Raw genomic sequence first — 22,408 nt, 5'->3', positions numbered from 1 at the left:
GATTGGCCTCTTGCTGTGTACAGAATATTTTACCCATCGACATTTAGGACACAGTGATAAATGCAGGCATTAGAGCTAGTAATTTACTCGAGCATATTGGGTGCCCCGCTGTACAAGCACCCATGAGTCACCCGGGTAGAGTAAAAATATCAGGGCATCTCGTGAGACAACCGAGTTGCTAAAAAATAAGGTCTTGTAATCGGCTGCAAGAGCTATTACTATTTTAACATCAAGTTTTATTTTTTTTTTTTTTTATGGTTAATTATCTTAATTTATAGTTCCAAGGATGCCGAGTACAAGCTTGAATCTCTATGATACAAATGTTTCTATAATAATATTCAATAAATAAATAATACCAATAATAGATAAATAATATTTAAAACATAATATTTCTATAATGATATTCTAATGTGTCCAAAATGTTTTTATAGTAGAAGTTATAATATTTTACGATGTTTTGTGAAAATTCAAGTGTACAATTTGATTAAATCTGTAAAACATGTTTCTATGTCCGCGAACGGGAACATTTTCCGCAGTGGGATTCTTCTAATAGGTATTCAAATTTACCCAAGTATCCCATAAGTCACAGCTCCGGTGAGCACACGACAAACGAATTTTCGTCTCCTTCCAAAAAATTATTCACGATCGAGATGCTCCGATCTGCCCAGCCGTGAATCTAGAAACCTAAAATCCTCGAGTGGACGTTCACGGGATTACGACCTCGAACAGGTCATCGAAGATTCGACCGCTGCTATATTAAAATGTCTCCTCCGCCGCCTCCTGGCAAACTGCATGAAATCACGTCGAGTATCCCGACCGGAAGCTCGCACGGTTCAATGTTCGGTGTATTAAACGAAACACGATGCACAATCCTGTCAACGACGTTCGAAAGCGTCCCGCGGTATCGGCAGAAAATTTGCCCGTCCGGTAGACAGCATCCGGCGCGACTTCCTACCAGCGAAGGCACTCGATCTGATTACCGAAGATCCGATAAGAGCCAGGAATAAGTATAGAAAATCCGTAATACATCCGGGGTAAAAGTCGTCGCGCTGATCCGCGGACGCGGGGCTCCTCCTTTCGTTCGACTGGAAAACAGAATTGGCTATGGCATCCTATTCGAGGATGCCGGGCGAACGGGAGGAGGGGCCGGGGGGGTCGAGGGTGGTCGATGCCGTAGAGAAAGAACATCCGGGACGGGAGGGATGGAGAAAGAAAGTCGGCTCAATTCGTGCGGTATTTCCAGCCAGGCAAACCTAAGTTGCTCCGGATAAAACCTTCCTCCTCGGTCGCGTCGTCCCCGAGTAACATCCTTCCTATCGGCGAGGAAAAAGAGGACGAGCACGGGGCGGTGGTACAGGGTACAACTACGAGCGCGGGGAGGAGCGGCGGGGTAGGTGAAACGGAGAAAGGATCGGAGACTGTGTGCATGTGTGGGTGAGAGAGAGAGAGAGAGAGAGAGAGAGAGAGAGAGAGAGAGAGAGAAAAGAAGTAGAAGCCGGTGCCGGTTGAAAGGACTTATCGTGTTGAGAGATCGCGAGCATGGAGGACGTGTATTGGGTACATGGAACCCCATCGGTATTGCAGGTCCCCGTGTGTCGAAGGAGGCGGTGCGGCGTGACGGCGGAGGCGCGCCGTATAGGTACGCCATAATACTCGCGCACCGGGGCTCGATCGAGGGCGAAGGTGCGCGCGAGCGAAACGAATGAGGCGGGCGGCCGAGGGGGTGGGGAGGCCGGAGAAAAAGGATGTAGACGTACGTAGCAGCGGGTAGGACATTTCTGTGTATATTTTATCGTGCACATATTGCGACTCGTTCTCCGTGGCCGTGCCAAGCCACACAATGCACACGTCTCCGCGTGTTCGGGACTGTGTCCTGGCCGGCGAACAGAGAAAGAAGATACATGGGATCGAAGTTACACGGATGCAGCGGGCCGGGCGAGGCGGCCGGGGTGGAAAGAAGAGGGAAGAAGGAGGAACGAGAGGACCGGCCGACGATTAGAAGAGGAGCAAGTCGCGCGAGCACGCGGTGGGAGCAAGACGGGGAATACGACGGGGGGAGGGGGCAACATGTGTGCGTGGAGAGGTCGACGGCGGCGGCGGCGGCAGCGGCGGCGGCACGTAGAGCTCGATTTTTCCGATAGCGAATTTTGCTCTTCGTTTTTTCCCCCCCGACCAACCCTCAACCCGCCGCTCTCCGCCCCTCGCCGTTCCCACCCTTCTCTCATCGCCGATTCACCCTCCCCAGCCGACGTCCCCGTCGACGTGCACCACGTTTTCCCTGGCGTACCATTCGTCCCTCCCCTCCCCCGCTCCCACCGCCCCGACCGCAACCCGCCATTTTTTCTCTCTCTTTCTCTCTGTACCGTCTCTCTCGCCGCCGCCGCCCCCCCTCTCTCTCTCGCAATCTCCATCTGCTTCTCCGCCTCCGCGGCCCAGGCGACCAAACCAGTGGCGCTGCAGACACAATAAAAAGTGGAAAAAGCGATGACCAACGTACACGCAGACGGACGTGCGCGGAAAGAGAAAGAGCACGGGGGGACCGACGACCGTGTGCCACCGTGTATTAGGTTACCCTCGGCAGAGAGGCGGATAGATAGGGCGGGCGCGCTACGGGGGTAGGGGAAGAAATCGCGCCGGCCGGACGGTTTTGAGAGGTTATTCATGAAGCACCTGACGAGATTCCACGGGCGAAATCTTTTTTTTATGTATTTCTTTCTCTCCCAGGAAAGAGTGACACGCCGCGCCGCGTCGCCCCGCGGGGACCTTTGTGTCCCCTCGGCGCGGCGCGGCGCGCCTATACCGTCGCTCCGCGTTGTACGACGAAGCGCGGGGAGGAAGAAGCGCCGTCCGCGGAAGCTTCGTTCTTTCGTAATGCGAATGTAAAATATTATTATCCGACGGATTACGATTTAATCAACGAAACGAATTTTCGAAAGGGGTGGACCGGCGGAGAAGGGGGAGGAGGGGCGTGCGAGCATCGAATCGTGAAAAATCGCGATACGAGGAGTCGTAGTGCGACGCGAGCAATCGAAACGGGGATGGAAATTAGTAGAGGAAATACTGGAGGGTGGTCGCGCCGGGTATCGACCGACCTGCCGGGTATTTTGCAACGCTTTTTCGCGGATGTACTCGTTAAACCGATAAATGAATAATGAGCAGACTATACGGGGTTGAACACGGGCGCGAGCCCGGGGCCAGCGGCCGGGGATGGCCACGGGGACGGGGGACGGGGGGCGGCCGATGGAGAGGGAAGCAACGAGTCGAGCGCAAAACAACGAAATCGAATCACTCTCGGTGGCCGCCGGTACTTTTCATGCGTGAATTTTCCGACTGCTCGACACGTATTGCAGCTGCGGAATCGTCGGTAATAGCTTTAGCAAAATCGAGAGTAATGCCCGAAAACATTTACTATACGGCTCGCTGGCTGCGAATAAAAACGCGCGATCGTAGAACGATAGTATCGCGAATTATACCGACTGTTCTGCCGAGGATTATTATTTACGCGGGTCCCTCGTTACGCTGGCTAGAGTTTTCGGACCAGCTAGGCTTAACGTCGCGCGAAAGCCGTTTTCGGTTCCCGATCGTCGCTTTTTCAGTCGTTCCAAGGTCGCGGAGCGACGAGGCTCGGGTTGTCCTTTTCAAACCAGATTAGGCCAGCGATGCACGCGATCGGTCAACGACATAGTTTCAATTGCGAGCAACAGACAGCCCAAATCGTTGGTACGACATAAATTGCGAAAACGTAAAAAATGTAAAGAATTTGTATAAAAACGATCTAGTGGTGTAAAGACAATAGGTATAAATTCTCTTAACGTTTTTACCATTCATTAAACGGTTTCACTATTTTGCATTTGATCAGCCTAGATTTGTTATAAATTCGTAAAATCCGCAATCTACCGTCTTGCCCTGGGTGCCACGGTTTTATTCGAAAGAAAACACGAAATTTTACAAAATATAATAATATTAAGTTATTGATATAATATTGCAATGGCATTTACAGTATTTTTTTTTATTAATGATCAATATATTCTCTACACTATACAGGGTGTCCCAAAAATGTCTCGCAATCCGAAAGTGGCGGGTTCCTCGGGTCATTCGAAGCAACTTTTTCCTTTAGAAAAATTTTCTCCGAGGCACCGTTAACGAGTTATTAACGAAAAACAGTGACCAATGAGAGGCGAGCTCGGCTGGCGCTAGGTGGCCGAGCCAACGGCGCCAGCGGTCGAGCGGCCGAATCCCAGTTCCGCTCATTGGCTCGGTCGCCTCGCGCAGCTCAGCTCGCCTCTGATTGTGCACTCGTTCACTCGTCACTTTAATTAATAACTCGATAACGGTGCCTCGGAGAAAATTTTTGTAAACGAAGAAGTTGCTTCGAATGATCCGAGGAACCCGCCATTTCCGGATTGCGAGACATTTTTGGGACACCCTGCATACATTTTTCATTCATACTTTCTAATAGTTCCTAACTCAAATAGCCATTTATAGGCAATCTAAACTTGCAGCACCCGCTACGAGATATCTCATAGGTGGCAGTTTTGGTACAGACGCTTACTACGAGATATCTGGTAGTTGGCAGTCATTGGGTTAAATGGTTCCACTATTTTGCATTTGATCAGCCTAGATTTGTTATAAATTCGTAAAATCCGCAGTGCGACGAACTTCGCAATTTGAAAGCGTTCAAATAACTCCATCGACTCGAAAGGCCCAATATTTAGACGCTACCGACAAAAACAAGATCGCGGAGAGACGGTCGATGCTAAAACTTTCGCGACGGTAGCCGAGCGACACAATCGTGCGAACGCGGTTGGAGAGCAGCGAGGCAAACGTCATCCTTCGGTTCCGCGGAAAAGGCAGCGCACAATCATGAACAGAAATTGAACAAAGTGCGAGTCAGTGGCAGCGTACAATGGGTCTATCTCGTGACCTCATCGTCGTTCCACTTCCATTGAAGGAGCGAAAGATCTAGAATTACCGAGCACGGGGATTCAAGAAATGGAACAGACAGCAGCAGCGGCATAATTCTATAGAGCCGGGAGACATTGCCGGCGATCGTGATGCATTAGCGTACCGCCGATATTTTCTCTCCATAAATAATAAGAATCGTTATCGAAACGAACGATATCCCCGGTGGAACGATCGCGTGGGGTATCGCGGTGGAAGGGGGTCGGCGGGGGTTGGAAGGGAAGGGGGCGACATCCGATACGAAATCGCGCGTTTCCACGCGCGATCGAGTTACGAGGCTCGCGCGTCCCGATGTCCATTGTAAAATTTCGATAGCGGACGTGTCAGAAGCTGTTTACACGATCGTATTTCCGCGGCACAATTTCGTGCCTGATCGCGTTTATAAAAGCGGAGCCAGCCGCCGGGCAGCCCGCGCCGCGCTCCTCCCCCGACCGCCACCCCTCGGCGATTTTCGTCGGGGCGATTAATCGTGGCGCGTTTATGACGAGCCGGCGTGTTGTCGTTCGTCATGGAAATAAAAAAAAAAAGAGCACAGAGGAAAAAAACCGCACGGGAAAAACCAACAACAACAACAACGGGGAGGGTGCAAAAATTGGCAGCGAAAACGAGGCGACGAGGGTGGACTGCGAGATGAGTAACAGATCGAATGACGCGCGGCGGGGCGATCGAACGGGGGGGAGGGGGGGCAGGCAGGCAGGCACGCAGCAGGCAAAATGTCGGGGACGGGAAACGCGCGGACATTTCGAATCGAATTTATCGGGCGTGTATTAACGCGGTCGGTCGGTCGGTCAGTCTGGTAAGTGTCTGCGAATGGCGGTGTAAACGCGCTCGATTTCGCTTGGATGTAATTAACGTCGGGTAATTCCCGACAATTACCGTCATCATCATCATCCATCAAACCGCAGCCGACCTGTTACGTTTTCCTGTTATACCTGCACGATAATTGTCGTCTCGAATCACTGGTCTCGCATCGATGCGCGCGGCAACGGATACACGCTCGTTAAAACGAAGGGTAGATCGCCGTGGCGAGCCCGCGAAAATCGACCGCTCCGACCGGCCGGCGAACATGTTCGAACCTGGTTAGAGAACGTCTGCGATGATTGCTTCCCTCTGCGAAGCGGGCTTTCCGCGAGACTGTCCCGCCACCCTTCTCCCTATCTCGCTCTCTCGTTAATCACGAGCCAACGTTTCGGCAATTAATGGCGTGACTGTTTAAATAATAAACCTCCGAGCGAGCGAGTGAAAGATTAATTTTAGTTAAAATGATATACATCTTCATTTTAAAGAAAGCAAAAATATACAGGGTGTCCCAAAAATGTCTCGCAATCCGAGAATAGGAGATTCCTGAGGTAATTCGAAATAAGTTTGTCCTTGGCGAAAATGCAATCCACGGCTTTGTTTACGAGTTATTAACGAAAAAGAGTGGCCAATGAGAGGTGAGATATGCTGGCGCAATGCGGCCGAGCCAATAAGCGGAACTGGGTTTCATACGCTCATTGGCTCGGCCGCCAAGCGCTAGGCGAGCTCGCCTCTCGTTGGTCAGTGTTTTTCGTTAATAATTCGTAAACGAAGCCACGGGTTGCATTTTCGCTAAGGAAAAAGTTACTTCAAATGATTCGAGGAACTTCTCATTTCCGGTTTGCAAGACATTTTTGGGACACCCTGTATTTCTAACTGAAATATTATTGCTAATTTCGCGTTGCGCTTTAAATGTGCTCTCCTGCACAAATAGTAATTAATTGTTATATTGTTCTGCTTGCCCATCGGAGTATAATTGAAAAGCTACGTAAAATAGAATAAAACTCTTGTATTAATTTCGACAGTTAGATAATTGAACAGGGAATACGTGTTGGTATAATAATTGAAGAAGAAAATTTCGCATTTCAGTTAGTTCGTGCACTAAGATGATTGTATGTACAGGGTGTAAAAAAAATTTCTCGCAAAATTGTTCTCCGACGTGTTTTCCACGATCAAATGTTTTTTTTCCTATTTCATTGTATGGGAATAAAGTAGATACGCATCATGGGAATAAAACGTGTCAAAGGAACCGGTCCAAGCGGCGTCGGATAATCGGAAACGTGTTGGAATACGCCTCGAAATCCGTTGGACACCGAGTGTCCGGTGTGATAAGCCAGCTAACGATCCTCGGAACGCGACAGGGATCCGGGATCCTCCGGAGCGACTACTTTCGATGGCGAGGCGAAGGTCTCCGGTGCTATTCTCCCCGATAAAATAACGCATACGCGGGGTCCGGCGTAAATCAGCCGGGGATTTATTGAACGTGTAACGCGAGCAGACCGGTCGGCAGAGAAAAAAAAGAAGCGGCCGAGGGGAGGCCGCGCCTCCTGTCTTTCCCCGGGGGCCGCGTGTCCGCGTGTTCCTCGGCGCAAAACTTCGGGCTCCTTCCATTTTCGATCCGCTCAGCCGCCGGCTAATTTATGAATCGTCCCTGGCCGTTCCCTTCTGTTTCGCTGTCTTCGTCGCGAGGCACGAAACGCCGCGCAGTGGGCTGCAAACCCGTTCATCGCGTCCAAAATTATTTTCGCGTTATTACAAGCTTGAGATCATAATATATAGTAGGTTATTGAATTCGGCGCTTGCTGTAATATTATCCAGTCAAAAATTAATATTAATATTTTCAAAAAGAAATCGAAGTGACTCGAATTATTTGTAATAAAGATTTTGCCTCCGAAATTGTATGTATTCAGATTTGTAGAAAAAGGAATACCGGTGAACTTTTGTTCGAAACATTTCGTTGTCGGATCACCGGAAATGCGTGCAATGAAAATTTCTCTCCAGTCCCAGTGCAATTGTGCCAGTTACAAAACGCTCCATGGCCCCAAACGTTACAAGGCCCCGCAGGGCCTTTCTTTAAAATTTGTAGAACTTGAAGATAAGCGTCTAGGCGCTTGAAATTTCCGCGTTTCTCTTCATAATTGTTTAAGCTTTCATGTGAAACAAGTCCCATGTTTAACGCTTCTAAACGTTTTTCGAAAACTCATTTCAAAGTTGAATTGAATCATTATTATTATTATTGAATTGAATCACTGATCATAGAATCATTAGGAATTGGTTAAGCAATGAAATAACCTCCTTTGCGAGCTCTTAGAATGAAAGGTCCCATTTGAATTCCCAAATTTTTGTCGTCAGCGCGATGTCCCCGCGCATACGATTACTAATAAAAAAAATGGCTAATATTTCGAATTTCGAATCTTCGGAGGGTGTATCGATGAACGTATACGAAAGTTTCTTCGATATGTAACACCCCGAAAATTTCATTTCGGACACGATAAACGGGTTTGCAGCCTACTGTTCGCCGGAGAGAGGCGGTCTCTTCCCCAGTCCCGACACCGACACGAAGCCCGATTTACGATTTGAGGGGTGCATCCGGACGGAACGGCGCGAGCGAAGAAGCCGGCGAAGACAGAGAAAGAGGAGGAAGGAAGCGTGGATGGGGAGAGAAGGAAATAACGGGGCCGGCTGGAAAATATTCAATAAACGCTAGCATTATTCCCGGCACGTCTACGTTCGAAGCTGACTTACGGAAGAGTGGCGAAGAGGTAAGGAGAGAATGATCGTAAAAGCGCGAGGGGGAAGGAAACAGAGTAAAAGAAGAAGAAGAAGAGAGAGAGAGAGAGAGAGGGTGGAGGGAGAGAGAAGGAGAGAGACAAATGGGTCGGTTGAAATCGAGAGGAGGAAGGAAAAAGTGGGCTATTTATCCTGTCGGTCGTGAGAATTCGTGATCGAGATTCCGGGATGGGTTGTACCAGATAGATTCTCGTCGTGTCAGACCTCTTTCCCGTTTTATTCGCCCATATCTGACGGAACTGTCTATTCCCGGAGCCGCGCAAGAACCGTACGCTCCGCTCTCGCCCCCGGTAAGAAAGTTTCTGTTAAAAGATCGACGACGGCGCAAGATATAAAGCGTTCCGCGACGGTTTCGCGTTCGTCCGCCAAGTCGATAAATTTTCATGATCGGGGGGCGGGGGGAGGGCCTCGTAAATGAATCGGTCCGGTAAAAACGGACGAAGACGTGCACGGTAATTGACGACATTAATGTCCGGAATGTCGTAAAACCGAGCGCGAAATGAAATACGACGTTTCTCTTCTGGCCCGAGCCTTCGTTCCGCTTTTGGTCCTGTCTCGCCGCCAACAAATTATACCGCAGTTTTTCTCCCTTCCTTCGTCTCTCTCCCACTCTCTCTCTCTCTCTCTCTCTCTCTCTCTCTCTCTTTTACTCTCTTTACCTCTTTCCGTCGATCGCGTTCGAAGAAAGACGAGGAGCGACGGAGGACGTGACAGAAGGGAAAAATCGGTATTTACAATGGCGATCACGACTGCGCGACGAGAAAACGAGAAATTCAAATCGGCCGATCGACGCGATGAATATGGATGCAGCCGGTAGAAAAACACGTCCCGGAGGATCTTTGCGATGGAAATCGGCCCGCGGATCTTTGTCTTTATTAATATCGGAAAAACGTTCTCGAGCGGGAATTCTGTCGCCTTGGAAAAGGCCTTCCTTCCAAGTTCCCCCGGGTTAATTCACGGTATCAAACGTGCTCCTTCCGATTCTATTTCTGCCTGTTTACTCGGCAAACAGATCGTCCAGGCCATTAAGGGGAAAGCATTACCAAGAATATACAGGCAACGTCGCGCCATTTTTCTTTCGGCGCTCGCAACAAATCCCCGGCAATACACACAGCACATCAAAGCGAGAGGGGAAAGAAATAGGAGCAATCGCGCCGAGGACTTTAGATTCCGATTTCGCCGCGTTCCCGATTGATTCGTCGCTTCTCGGACGATCGTCGTGAAATTAGTTTCCCTTTTTTGTTTCAATCAAGGGTTTTACGTCGCGTCGACTGCACGGTTATTAGCGACGAGAATTGCATATCGTTACGGCATCGCTTTCGGAATTCTGATTTTTTTGTTAATTAGTATTCAGAATAGGTCTTGTATTTGATCTCTGTCGAGATTATATTTCAGTGTATTTTCTATTTTGCATTTTTCACGTAGCACGTTATGTTTCGGGCACGATAAAATAAAATGCGATTTCGTTTAACTCGCACAGAGCCAATTTCGAATTTTGGTTCGCCACACTATTTTATGGTTTTCTTAACTGGCGCTTGTTAACGTGCCCCGCCATCTTTTCCTCGGCTAAAATACTCTGACCTGAAACGAACTTTACCTTTACGTTGCAGCAGCGAAAACAGTCTCAACTTCTAATTGGTGTAAGAGTGTAAAACGATACTATTCCGCAGAAGAGTTTCCTCGCCGGTGAACGTAATGCTTTTATTATTACGAGCACGCCAAGATTAACGCAAGAAACAGGAAATACCGAAGATACTTTGTACCTCCGAAAAATTGTAAATTAATTGCTACATAGTAACTTTTAATCTTTGCTTTACCAAAATTCGTTCCGAACAGTGGCTGAATTTTGTTCGATCAGAAATTTATCACTGGTAAATATTAGGATGCTTCGAAATAAATCGCTGTTGTATTTAAACCAGATATTTTAAAATTATATTTATCGTAAAATATTACATTCGAAAGTATAAATATCGTTCTGTCGACAAATACCAAATGCATTTTTTAAATTTTCATTACAGGCTCGGATAAAAAAGCGAAAAAACGGGAGCTTTTGGACTTATTTTTATTCCAAGTAATAGCAAAATAAAAAAAGTATTTCGGCCATTCTACAGCGAACCAGTCCCTCTAACATTTACAGAAAAATTCCAGTCGTTTAGACCAGTCTTAAAAAAGTTACACCGTTTCAAAAGGCGTTGACTCGGTTTTGCGCCTCACAGTAAATCTTACAGGATGTCGGAAAAATTGAACAGCAACATAAATGAATTTCAAGTTAAAACTACCCTCTCCGCATACCGCGATCCAAATCCGCAATTTATTTCCGAACGGCCGAATAATATCTTAAAATCCCCGGCTCCCGCTTCGAATTCCTCGCTCACGCTGCGAAGCTTTTTCCAATTCAAGGAACGCTCGTCCGATAGATCACGATCTCCCCCCCGTTGAATACCGTGCCCGTGATATACGCTCAATAATTCGCAATAGAACCCGTGCGCGACGCGGCCTGCACTTTTTCTTCATTGGAAAGTCGGCGAAAGAAGTGGTCCGGCAGCCGAGGGTGCCGGCCGATTTGCATGTTATTACCTTGTTTACATATTTATTCAATAGCCGGCCGGTCCCCGGACGGGAATTGTCTCCCTAATCCGCAGTCGCGCGCCCCTTTAATTTCGAATTAAGGGTCGAAACCGGGGGCGAGAAACCCGCCGCCGTTCGCGGCCGGTCTTCCGAGCGATTAGTAAGTCGCCGCACGGATATTGCTCGCGCGCAGCCGCGTCATGAATGAAAACATAAATTTCACCGGACACGTCGTGCTATCGCGCGTTAAGTCAACGAAGTAATTGCTATACCGGTGTGTGCTCGTGCTACCGTTGCACGTTCGTGCACACCGGCCGCGTACGCGCGCGGCCGGGCCGTGCGCGCGGGCGCGCGGGCCCGTGTGCGCTCGTAAATGCGCCTCGCACACGGACACGCGCGGCCGCGCCGACGGTATTCATACGAGCCGAGAGCAGAGCGGCTTCTATCGCCGCGCTTCGATGATATTCATTTGAAATTCAAATTAACAACGAGGGCTTACCTGTTTATGCATTTCCACGTTCAGCCCGTAGGACATCTCGTAATACTGCGAACATGAAAAAGAAAAACAGAGAAACGATATATTAGACGTGAGAGATATAAACCGGCGGAAATATAAAGAAGCGTGCCGCGGTTATAAACGTTAACGCGATGCTTGCGCAATACCAGCGCCGAGTAAAAGCCGGTGTTGTCTCGCGGATACGTGAGCAACATGCCTTGTCGAGCGTTCCTATTTACAGGGTGTCCCACATCGAAACCGACACACTCGGCCAACACGTTCTGGAGTGCATTCCGAGCAAGAAATGTTATACAGGGTGTCCCATAATTATCTTAACACCCGTGGATGATTGATTCCTCGAGTCATTTCGAGTAACTTTTTCCTTAGCGAAAATGCAATCCGCGGCTTCGTTTACGAGTTATTAACGAAAAACAGTGACCAATGAGAGGCGAGATCCGATCGGCGCGAGGCAACGAGCGGAACGGCGCCGCCTTGCGCTAGCCGTGCTCGCCTCCTATTGGTCAGTGTTTTTCGTTGAAAACTCGTAAACGAAGCCGCGGATTGAATTTTCGCTAAGGAAAAAGTTACTTCGAATGACCTCAGGAATCAAGTCGCAAGTGTTGAGATAATTATGGAACACCCTGTGTACACCATAGGTCGATTAACGTTTTTAACTCCGACCTATTCTTGCGAACGTGTTAGCAAAGTTTGGCGGTTTCGATCTGCGACACCCAGTATACAGCTGCATCGAAAATTGTGCCGCGAGCTGCAACACCGGCTGTTTTCATGTGAAAACGTCCGACGAAAATGAATTCCAGAATTTTTTCATACGATACTTTGTTCTCGAGATAATCGAGTTCGAATACTTGTTGGATTTCCATTCGCTCGATTAAAAAAAATAAATTGATTTTGGTTATATTCTAGTGAGATTTAAGTATGCTCGAGAAATTTTTATTCTGGAATTCTAGACCTCGTTTTTTTCACTTATTTTCTAGTGCAATCTCGATCAAAGAGCTTAGCCTAATATGTATAATTAAGGGAGAGTAGCTTAATTTCGACCACTATTTAGGTTGAACCACTGTGTCACTTGGCAAAGAGAAACACTTGAAGTATTATCAACAGTATTAAAAGTATTATCAACAATAAACTGGATTTAATGACAATTGCTACTATATATATAGACTATTTATGATACAATTATGACAGATCGAGTACAGGCAATAAAAAACATAACGAATTTGAAAATACTGTTGTAATATTTTCAACTCGTAGAAATGATTAGGAAATAGATCAATATCTATGCATGTATCTCGCAATTAACACAACTAATTTTAATTTTAAATTTTATTAGGCATACGCGATGAAGGGAAATAGTTCTAGCGTTATTAGTGGTACTAATTGACTATGATTCGTAAATTAGATTACACCTAGACGATGGTTCGAATTCAGCTATTTCCCTGGACGGTGGAACCTCGTTTATCCACAAGTGGAAATAGGCTAAGATATTTCGAAAGCAACCGAGTGCGTGGGCTAGAAAAAATGGTTTCGTAACCAACGAGAACGGCCGGCGAGAATATTTATTGTAGCCTATTATCGACACTAATCGTTCAGATAAGGGAGGTTCCACTTCGGTAAATCTGGCGCTGCAATTATAAACGCGCCCCGCGGCTCGACCACGCAACGAAGAAACGAAACTGGAACACCGCATCGCAGATTATATCATTTTCTTTTTATATTTGTGTCTTGCACTCCGTCAGTTCGCCGTAATTGAATTTACCGAGGACATCGATCTCGCGGAGCCGGCGATACAAAGAGCCCGAGCCCGGATCGAGACGATCGAGATAAACCGAATTTGTGCCAGGGACCGTCAGGATAAATAAATTTCATCGGCAACAGCCGGGGGCTAGGATGATACCAGAGGGGCGAGAAACGGTTAAACTTACTCGCATGTACTCAGGTGCAACTTATTATGCAACGCGCGACTCGATTGCACCTGACCGCTCGATACGCACTCTCTCTCTCTCTCTCTCTCTCTCTCTCTCTCTCTCGCAACGATACCCGAGGATCCCGACGATCGATTCACTGCGGATAATCAAACACAGTGCTCGTATTAACGCCGGCCATTATACAGGCTGAGCCATTCAAGTCGATCCAGTCGACTATCTTGCAAACCGTTGACGATACTGAAAAATGTTTCAAATAAAAATCAAATGGTCTCAGACGGCACATAATCTAATATCGGTGAGATTTCTCGAGGTCGATGCGTAAAGGAGATACGGAGGTCGATTTCATTTTTTCAAATGGAATCGCATATTTTTTGTTGCGCTAATCGACGCAACTCGCTATTTTCTACATAAAAGTACCATGACCTTTATTGCGGAAGATCATTAGTTTAGAAGGTATTGTTAAGTTCAGCGCCATCGTGTTTCGATGAATGCTTGTAAATAAATGTTAGTCTGTACAGATCTTGTAGGAACTTTCGCAATAAATGGCTTATTACTATAACGTAGAAAATAACTAGCCGACAAACAATATGAACTCCGTTTAAATAGAATTTAAATCGATTTTTATCGATTTTCGCTACTTTTTTACGCGTCAATCTAGAAAAATCTTGCCGATTGTTTGAAACAATTTCCCGACAACGGTTTGCAAGCCGTATATCGGTGGGTCGATTTAAATCGGTCGCCCTGTATAAGTAATACGCGGCAAAGGTTCGGTGCAACGTAGAATCGATCTCGATCGTTTCGTTCGCGAAACGATGACTCGACGACGCGACGCCCGAAATTCCTCGAAGAGGTTGGTATTCGTGGGGAGCCGAAGAAGAACGTGGAGATAGAAGCCAGAGATAGGCCCCCGTGTAGTCGGTTAAGCCGAGCAGAAAGACTCCCAAGGGCTAATCGAATTATCGAGTTACCTAAACCGAGATGCTGGCTCGAATTCGTAATAACGCCTAAAAGAACCCTTCGAAGAGGGTCTTTAGGGTCTGTACACGGCTGCCGGGAGAGCCGAGATTACATCGATCGAGCGAGATTACGAAAACCGGGCCAAATTGAGCCGTAATGTGAGATCTCCGCCAGGAAGGAGGATAAACGCCCGGAGAAAATGAGAAAAACGAACTGGAATCGGTCTACCCTACCCTTTGTGGACCGGCCAAGGAGGATCCGAGCGGCGCGCCGGTGTGCGCCGGTACACACGTCCGTGTGAATTGTGCGTGTACGCGACGTCCAAGACCGGTTTCTCGTAACATCGTTTCTACATCGTGTGTACAAGGATCCTGTCCCGGGTATGCTTTAACTAATTCACCTACCGGCCAGAGATTCTCATATCTTCCCGAGATACCAATACCGATCTCGAACTTCGCTCGCAGGTGAACCGAATCTTCACCTCGAGGAGGCGGAATCTCACGAACATCTGCTGCAATTCGGTTTTGGGTAATAAATGCAGATCCTTTCGCTTATGGGCACACTTAAATTTCTGATGCAAGCAATATCGGATATGATGTAAATGTCAAAATAATGAAGAATGATCCGATGATAAATGATGATAAAAAAATGACGAGAATATTGCAAATGATTACAGTAATTAATGGATGATCTTATGAATTTACTAAATAATATTCAAGAGTATTTTCTTTGGACAGACTTTTGAATTCCAATATATTATAATCTTTTTCGAGAATTGATTGAGAATTTTGAGAATTATTGATCGGATGTTTACGCAAAATACAAATTGTCTCGATCGATTACAACAAGTGGAAAGTAAGTAGAAAGTTTTGTCTTTCTTTAACGATTTTAATCGTTTCAAAACGGTTTATTAACATTTTAGTCCGATCATTATTTTGTCACGCAGCGCAGCTATCGTAATCATCATTATATAAAAATGAAGGACTTCGATCGGAGTTGGAAAGTGTTGGGATTATGGAATGAAAATGAATATGATTCTAATACTTTGCTTAAAAGGACTTTATTCTATTTCTTTAATGAGAGAAGGTATATGAGCGAAACCGATCGAGCGATCAAACTCTACTAAGTGTCCGGTAAGAAGAAACGCTTCTTTTATACTCTTTTTGGGTTCGTCGTGTCCACCAATCAGAGACGTTTTATTTGTCGCGTCTTACATTGTATACGTGACGGTTAGGGCACGAAGTACATCAAAAGGTACCGGCGATGATGTATCGCGGCATCTAATATATACAGATTACGTCCCGTCGCTGCCCGCTGACGGAGCCGGCGAAATGTAAAACGATATCTTAACTGAAGATATCTTACTAAGTAAACTATAGATTAATTTTTGTTCGAGGCTAAAATTTCAACAGAAAGATTAAATTAGAACGTGTATCCGACGAATAGCTCGAGAAGCGTCTTCGAGAATTCTTCAATATCCGAATCGTACGTATTTGTTCATCGGTCGGCTTCGAGCGGCATCTTCGGCTCCGGAACTTGAAACGTACGAGGACATTGATCGTTACGCGGAAGAGGACACTCTTGAAAATTGCATTTCCTTGGAAAACCGTCCGGGTCCTCGAAATCTTGTGCAGTGCACAGATTCTACTCTGCGGAGACTAATCTTCCAACGGCTCTTTGAAATATTCGCTGCACGAAACAGTTTCAGAACGTTGAGGTCTATAGAGCGCAAAGGACCGGCAGCTGCCCGAAACGCTGGCTCTCTGTATGCTACCTTCAAAGATTCAGGTTACGAGTACTAAAAGATGCTGCCGGTGATCTAAATATTTCAGTCTTTGAAGTGGTCCGAGAACGCTCTTCGGTGGCCGGCCAACCGTTTCAGAAACATTCCGTGGATTTTTTTCGGACTCGACATTTAATTTACGAGTCATCGGGTCATTAATCTCTCCGGAGCACCTCGGCGCAGGCGTCTCCGTGAGTTGTAAACAGTATTTTTTTCACCGGATACTTAAGATTGCTCCGAGCAACGCGGATGCCCGATTTCGAAACGCCAATATTCTCAATTAACGATAAAAACAGAGTTGGCCGAGCTTCATTTGAAACAATAAATAACAAATTAATATTTCATTCTAGAAATAACAATTAGAATTTTCTATCCGATCGAAAGATCATTGAACAATTCCGCAAATAATTTACTTCCTATTTCTTATTTCTAAAGAAAACATTATTTTTCATTCGAATTTAGTTCTATTACGCGTTCTTTATCGCGCAATAAATATTAATCTCCGTTTATTATTGTTATCGAACGACTTGCGTCACTCTTTCGAACTGCCGAGCAACGAATAATTTTTCATTTAAATAATCATTTGAATGAACGCTTAGTTAAACGTTGCCCAACTCTGTCAACGAAGCGTCAACGTAGCTGAGCGCAGATAAAGATCCCGGCTCGCATACCGAAGAAACAACTGCCATACAACGTTCGCGAAGAATATCTACTGTGTTATCTTGTTGTCTGACTCATCGTTCAACTAGCGTTTACATCGGATTGTAATTTCCGCGAAAACAAAGCCGTCGGTGAGTAATAAAAAGTGAGAGAGAGAAAGATAAGTATCGCAGAAAAGTGCACACTATATACTTCTGCGGAATCAATTAGTATCTCCTGCGCGCACCGGTTTTCTAAAACGAGACATTCGGAACGATCCGACAGTGCACGCTCGCGAGGAACAATCTGATAATCGGCGGCAATCGCAATCCGATAGGCGAGGAGTGCTCGAGCGTCGGAAAAATTGTTAATAACGCGAGGTAGCACCGTTATCGATAACAAGCGCGTGTCGGTGGACGTGTTAAGTGGAAAAGCATCGGATCCTCCGGTTTCACGAACCCGAGTCAACAGCCACGGCGGCTTCTCAACCCCTCGATTTTATGACTCATCGATCGGCGCCCGGTGTGAGTCATCCGAGACTTTCGACGAGCGGAAGAACGTCACCGATGGGCAACGGTCGGAAAGAAAAAGGCGAAAGGACGTCGTGTCCATTCGGGGACGTCGAACGCCGGAAAAGAAAGGCAAGAGTCGAGCGACGGTAACGATGGCGCGCGGGACTTGGAACGAGGCGACGGCTAGGAAAAAATGCCGCGGCTCGCCGCCGTGAAAAAAATGGCACCTCCGCGATTTTAACGAGCGTCCGGGACACGGAGTAGTCGCCACATCGTTCCTCGTGCTGGAACAACGACTGTCGTGAAAACGGTCTTTATTGCTCGTCGATCGTAAAGCCGTGTTTTAATATATCAACGCGGTCGCCGCCGCAGAAGCAGTGCCATTTTTCCTTTATCCTCGCCGCGCCACCGGGAGCGTAAAACTCGAAGGTTGGTAGGGTGTACCGTATTGAGTTGTAACGTCGGCTGGAACGCCGAGAGGCCGTTGCTCGAGGCGACAAATTCGAGGTTCAACGTTTTGTTGCCGCGTTTTCCAGAAAAAATGGACCCCGGCGGGACGCGGCAGCGATGCCGAAAATTATGGCGCCATTTGATTCGATAACAACGGGAACACGACCGGCAAATGTACCCCTTTCTCTGCGTTGCTTTGTGTCGCTTTGTGCTCCGCGACGCTTAAATTCTGGATGACTTTTTTAATTTCATGTTTACGGTAAATTCGGCTCGCGCGCGGTCGCCATTGTGGACTGCTTGCTGAAAACTGCTTCGGTTTATGGACCGTTTATTTTAAGCGCGGTTTAAGTGCGCTTTTTAGAAGGATCGGGGACACGGTCGGTTTATGTATAGTTTAATGCGAGCTTTTTCTTCGGGATCCGTTCGTAATTAAAATTTTTATATGTTCGCTTATTTTAGAAAAAAGAATAACCGGAATTACTATTCACGGTATTACAAGTTTATTTTAAAAAGACGGTAATTACTTTATACGAAATTGGATTAACATCGTTGCGCGAACCCTCTGTAGCCCGGACACCTTTTATATGCGTAGGTTTGCAATGATTTTTGTAAACCTTTAAATATCGACTCCGAAATCAACCACTGGATGTAAACGAATTGACGATTTTTGAGAAAAGTGAATTTACTCTGACGCGTGAAATGGAATCTAAAAATTGCGTTGCATAGCCGCCGTGATTGTAGAAAATAAATAAAAAAAAAACAACGTAATTTTGCCTCATTGTAACCATTGAAACGAAATTAAAAAACACTGCGAAATCAATGAACTATGAAGGATCGAAATTGAGCAGATCTGTCGCGATTTTTCGTCGAGAACAAAGGAAAACGGCTTTCGTTTCAGTGTTGTAGCAAAATAGAAGGTAACAGAAAGTCGCAGAACGTGTATTACCCATTATTGCACACTGTGCTCGTATAATATCCGATAACGCGAACAAAAAAAAAAAAAAGAAAATACGTAGCAATTACGGAATTCAAGAAACGAAGTAACGCACAGCGTGAAGTGCGATGGAAGGAGGGCGTATTAAAACCGAGCCTACTTCTAATAAGGTTATTTAATAACCACCTGGCTTTCCGGAGCACGAAGCTCACGATCGAATAATTGCTAAAACTCATGTTTTACATAATCGTATCACGAATGTATAAACTGCTCGGTCTATTTATTACGCGCAAATAAAACACGCGCTTTTGCTCGTTCTCGCGCACGGTCGTACACCATTTAACGGATACACGACTGCCGGCTAATAAAACCCATGTATCGTAAACAGTTACGAGCGAGTTTCGCGAAGCTGTTTATCCCGATATTATCAAAAATCGACGTTACGTACTGCCGACCGAGCAAAACGAAGCCGGGGAGCAAATAAAACGGAGACGAGGGAGGAGCACTCGCATGGAGACCGCAAAGGGCAATTGCAAGAAGAGAAATGGCTCGGGAATATTGTCTAATGAACGATGGCTAATTAATAATCGCATGAATCAGGATCCTCTCCATAGAGTCGTTAACAACCCTGGAACATATTATACCGATCGATGGACTCGGTGATTTTAAAGACATAAAAATCAATTTTGGAGAAACAAAAATACTTTCGGTATCGTTTGCTGCAGAACAACGCCTTTATTCGCGAACAACGCCGTATTGTTATCGCTAAATATTGAAAATATTCAATAAATTGTTAACACTTCGACAGCCGTTGTCATGTATCGATTCGACGCGGTTTCGTTTAATGTATCATGATTATATCATTAATCAAATTTATGCTATTTATATTATTAATAAATTTTATTTAAATTGAATGAAATACTTTAATTTTATGTAATTTTTGTTTCGTAATACAACTATAAACCTACTTCTTTGAAATCAACTCGATGGTCCTATTGGGTCGAATATATGTACAGTCGATCCAATAAGTTTTCATGCATCTTTTAAGATCAAGTATAACTTTTTTATAATTGGGCCAGGCGATCTAAATTTTTGGAAGGATGTTACAAGGATTAGTTTACGGCTGAAAAATTGTTTCTCAACTTTGTCCATCCGAGCCTAGAACGAAAATTTGCAAAACCAATTCGTTGGAATTACAAAGAAGTTATCTCGTTTTAAAAAGGTGCCGAACGTCGGAGTCCGGGTCTCGCCGGACGAAAGTTACCCCAACAACGATAAATCATAATCGCGTGATGAAATAAAATCGTTGAAGGACTAACAGGAAGCAAGTAACAAACGATAATGAAATATTTCCTGTTTCCTGTTTACTTCTGCACACTCTTTGATCTACCAAATTGCCGCTCTTACCGTGACGGGCAAATTCTCCTTCGGCCTGTATTTAATTGCCGACGTTGTCCAGCGAGATTTCAACCGGCCGGGAATCACGAGAAAAGAAAAGGGACAAGAAGCGGTACAAGGAAGCACCCGGTACAGTTGGCCCGGCGCGGATCGTCTCTCTTCGTGGCTCGACGAAGTAATTAGCCTTTAATTAATAGACTTCGCCCCGGGGACCCTTGCGGAGCGGAGGTCTGGATCTTAATTATCGCGAGGCTGGAAACGTTACCCGTGGTCGACACGTTTAATGCGAGCGTGTCTCGAACAGGCCCGGCCCGGCCCGGCCCGATTCCGGCTTGGCTCGATTCGGACGGGACGATAAAGCCGCGCGGGCAATAAACGTCGTTCAACCGTTAAACTCGCCGAATCTAGAGCTCCCTATTTCCCTCTCGTTTGCATTTTCAAATTGAACCGAGCTTTACGCCCGCGTCAGGATTTTATACCGCGTCCTCGTGTCCGCGGTGATCGAAATTCCGCCCGCCTCGATCACCGCTCGAGATTTATGCTTCCGAGGATGCTCGGTATACATACCGGCGATGATAAACACGGCAGACGGTCGTTGATCGACACCCTCCGAGGGGAAAGGAACGATCCAATTTCCACTAAACGCCGTTGTTAAACAACTGCGGGCTGTTTTTCGAGCGAACAGCCCTGAGATACATCGGTGCTCGTAACAGCTGTCCACTCCACTACCGTAACCCATGTGTTTTCGAGTGCGGAGCGCCAGAAGCGAACCGGACAGCTATTCCGACCACCTTCTTTCTTCTTGGGCGGCTTCTTCCGCGAAACGGAGACCGTGCTCTTCTTAAAAGCGCGGACCTCGGAAGTCGGTTATCCCTCCTTCTGCAATTTTTGTTTCGAAGGAGATACGTCTTGCGATTATCAAAACGGCGGTGGTCCGAATGTATTGTAAGTTTGGCCGAAATTAGTGGTCGACCTTCTCTTTCACGTACTACCCAATCAGTATGCAATTAAATCATGTACCACTTTGCACACTTACACATTTGTACATATAAAACAACTGTTAGAAGAAGGTGTCTGCAAATCCTTAAACGGTTGCCGAATAATTTAACACGTTCTATCCGGCACATTTTTCCGATGTCTCTATGATTTTAATGTCTCTAAATTTTATTTATATTGAATTTCGATGTCTCTAAATTTTATTTACATTGAAAACAACTACGACAAATAGATTTTTTTATTTCCTAATGTTTATTATCATTTTGTCCCTTCCCAGGTATCTAATTCAAAGTATGGTTTTGAAATACAATTATAAACATTTGTGGACCACCGATGGTTCACGCCGCCAGATGAAAACAATGCCTGTGGACCACCGGTGGTCCACGCCGGGTAGAACGTGTTAAGTACACGCTAAGTACATTAAATTCTGTAAAAACTATTTATTTTGAAACAACAAAATAATGATAAACGGTGATATAAATTTAGGACGATTTGGAGATGGGCTACTTCGAAGGCATGTAACCGAGTCCAAAATGAACAAATGGTAAAAAATATCATAATAAATAATAAACCATACGTTCAATCGACGACTAGCGAATGAATTGTGCATAATGGGGATATTTTAAAGAGCCGACTCCTTTCCGCTTTTTGTATGGAAAGCGACCATTATACGTTGGCCTCAATTTTTATTCATTTCAAAACGCAAACCAGGTAAATCGGTATGTAGATGTTCGGAGATAGCATGTTCGTTGCATAGCATTTCAATTTGCGTGTCTTTCAATTCGTATTTAAAATTTTCAACATTCCCCTTTTCAGTGGAAGCCAAAGCTTCGAGTGGAAAGATTGCGAACGTTATTGGCGCTCGTAAAAAATTGATAGACGCGGGGTTGGAATATGCCAGCCATCCAGATAAAACTTCACCGGATAGAAGGGACCGTGTTAACAATTCATCGACTGGTAGTGGTTCATTCGCTAAGTAGGTGAGAACACTCGAGCGGAAAGGTGTGTGCTCACCGAGAAACAGTTTGCGAACGGTGCTTGCGAACTGTTCGCGTGTACTTGCGAAAATTGAATGTCTTGTCTAAACAAATATACTTTGGTGAAATGTTTTCGGTGAGGTAGTTCGTTGTCTGATCTCGGCACTACGTGCCAAGAATCGAAGCTTTCAATAAAAACAAA

General features: G+C 45.9%; 1 protein-coding gene across 1 annotated transcript in view; it reads right to left on the bottom strand.

Annotated features, from left to right (window-relative positions):
* LOC117223057 (protein groucho) overlaps positions 1–22,408 on the bottom strand; it is a 187,182-nt gene that overhangs the window by 93,109 nt on the left and 71,665 nt on the right. The window contains exon 4 of the mRNA XM_033475166.2: positions 11,618–11,662. Coding sequence (XP_033331057.1) covers positions 11,618–11,662 — 45 coding nt within the window. The remainder of the gene's footprint in view (positions 1–11,617; positions 11,663–22,408) is intronic.

This window comes from Megalopta genalis, chromosome 4 (assembly GCF_051020955.1).
Source record: "Megalopta genalis isolate 19385.01 chromosome 4, iyMegGena1_principal, whole genome shotgun sequence".
Taxonomy (NCBI): Eukaryota; Metazoa; Arthropoda; class Insecta; order Hymenoptera; family Halictidae; genus Megalopta; species Megalopta genalis.
Note: the sequence above shows the minus strand (reverse complement) of the source record. Positions and strands in the feature narration are given on the sequence as shown.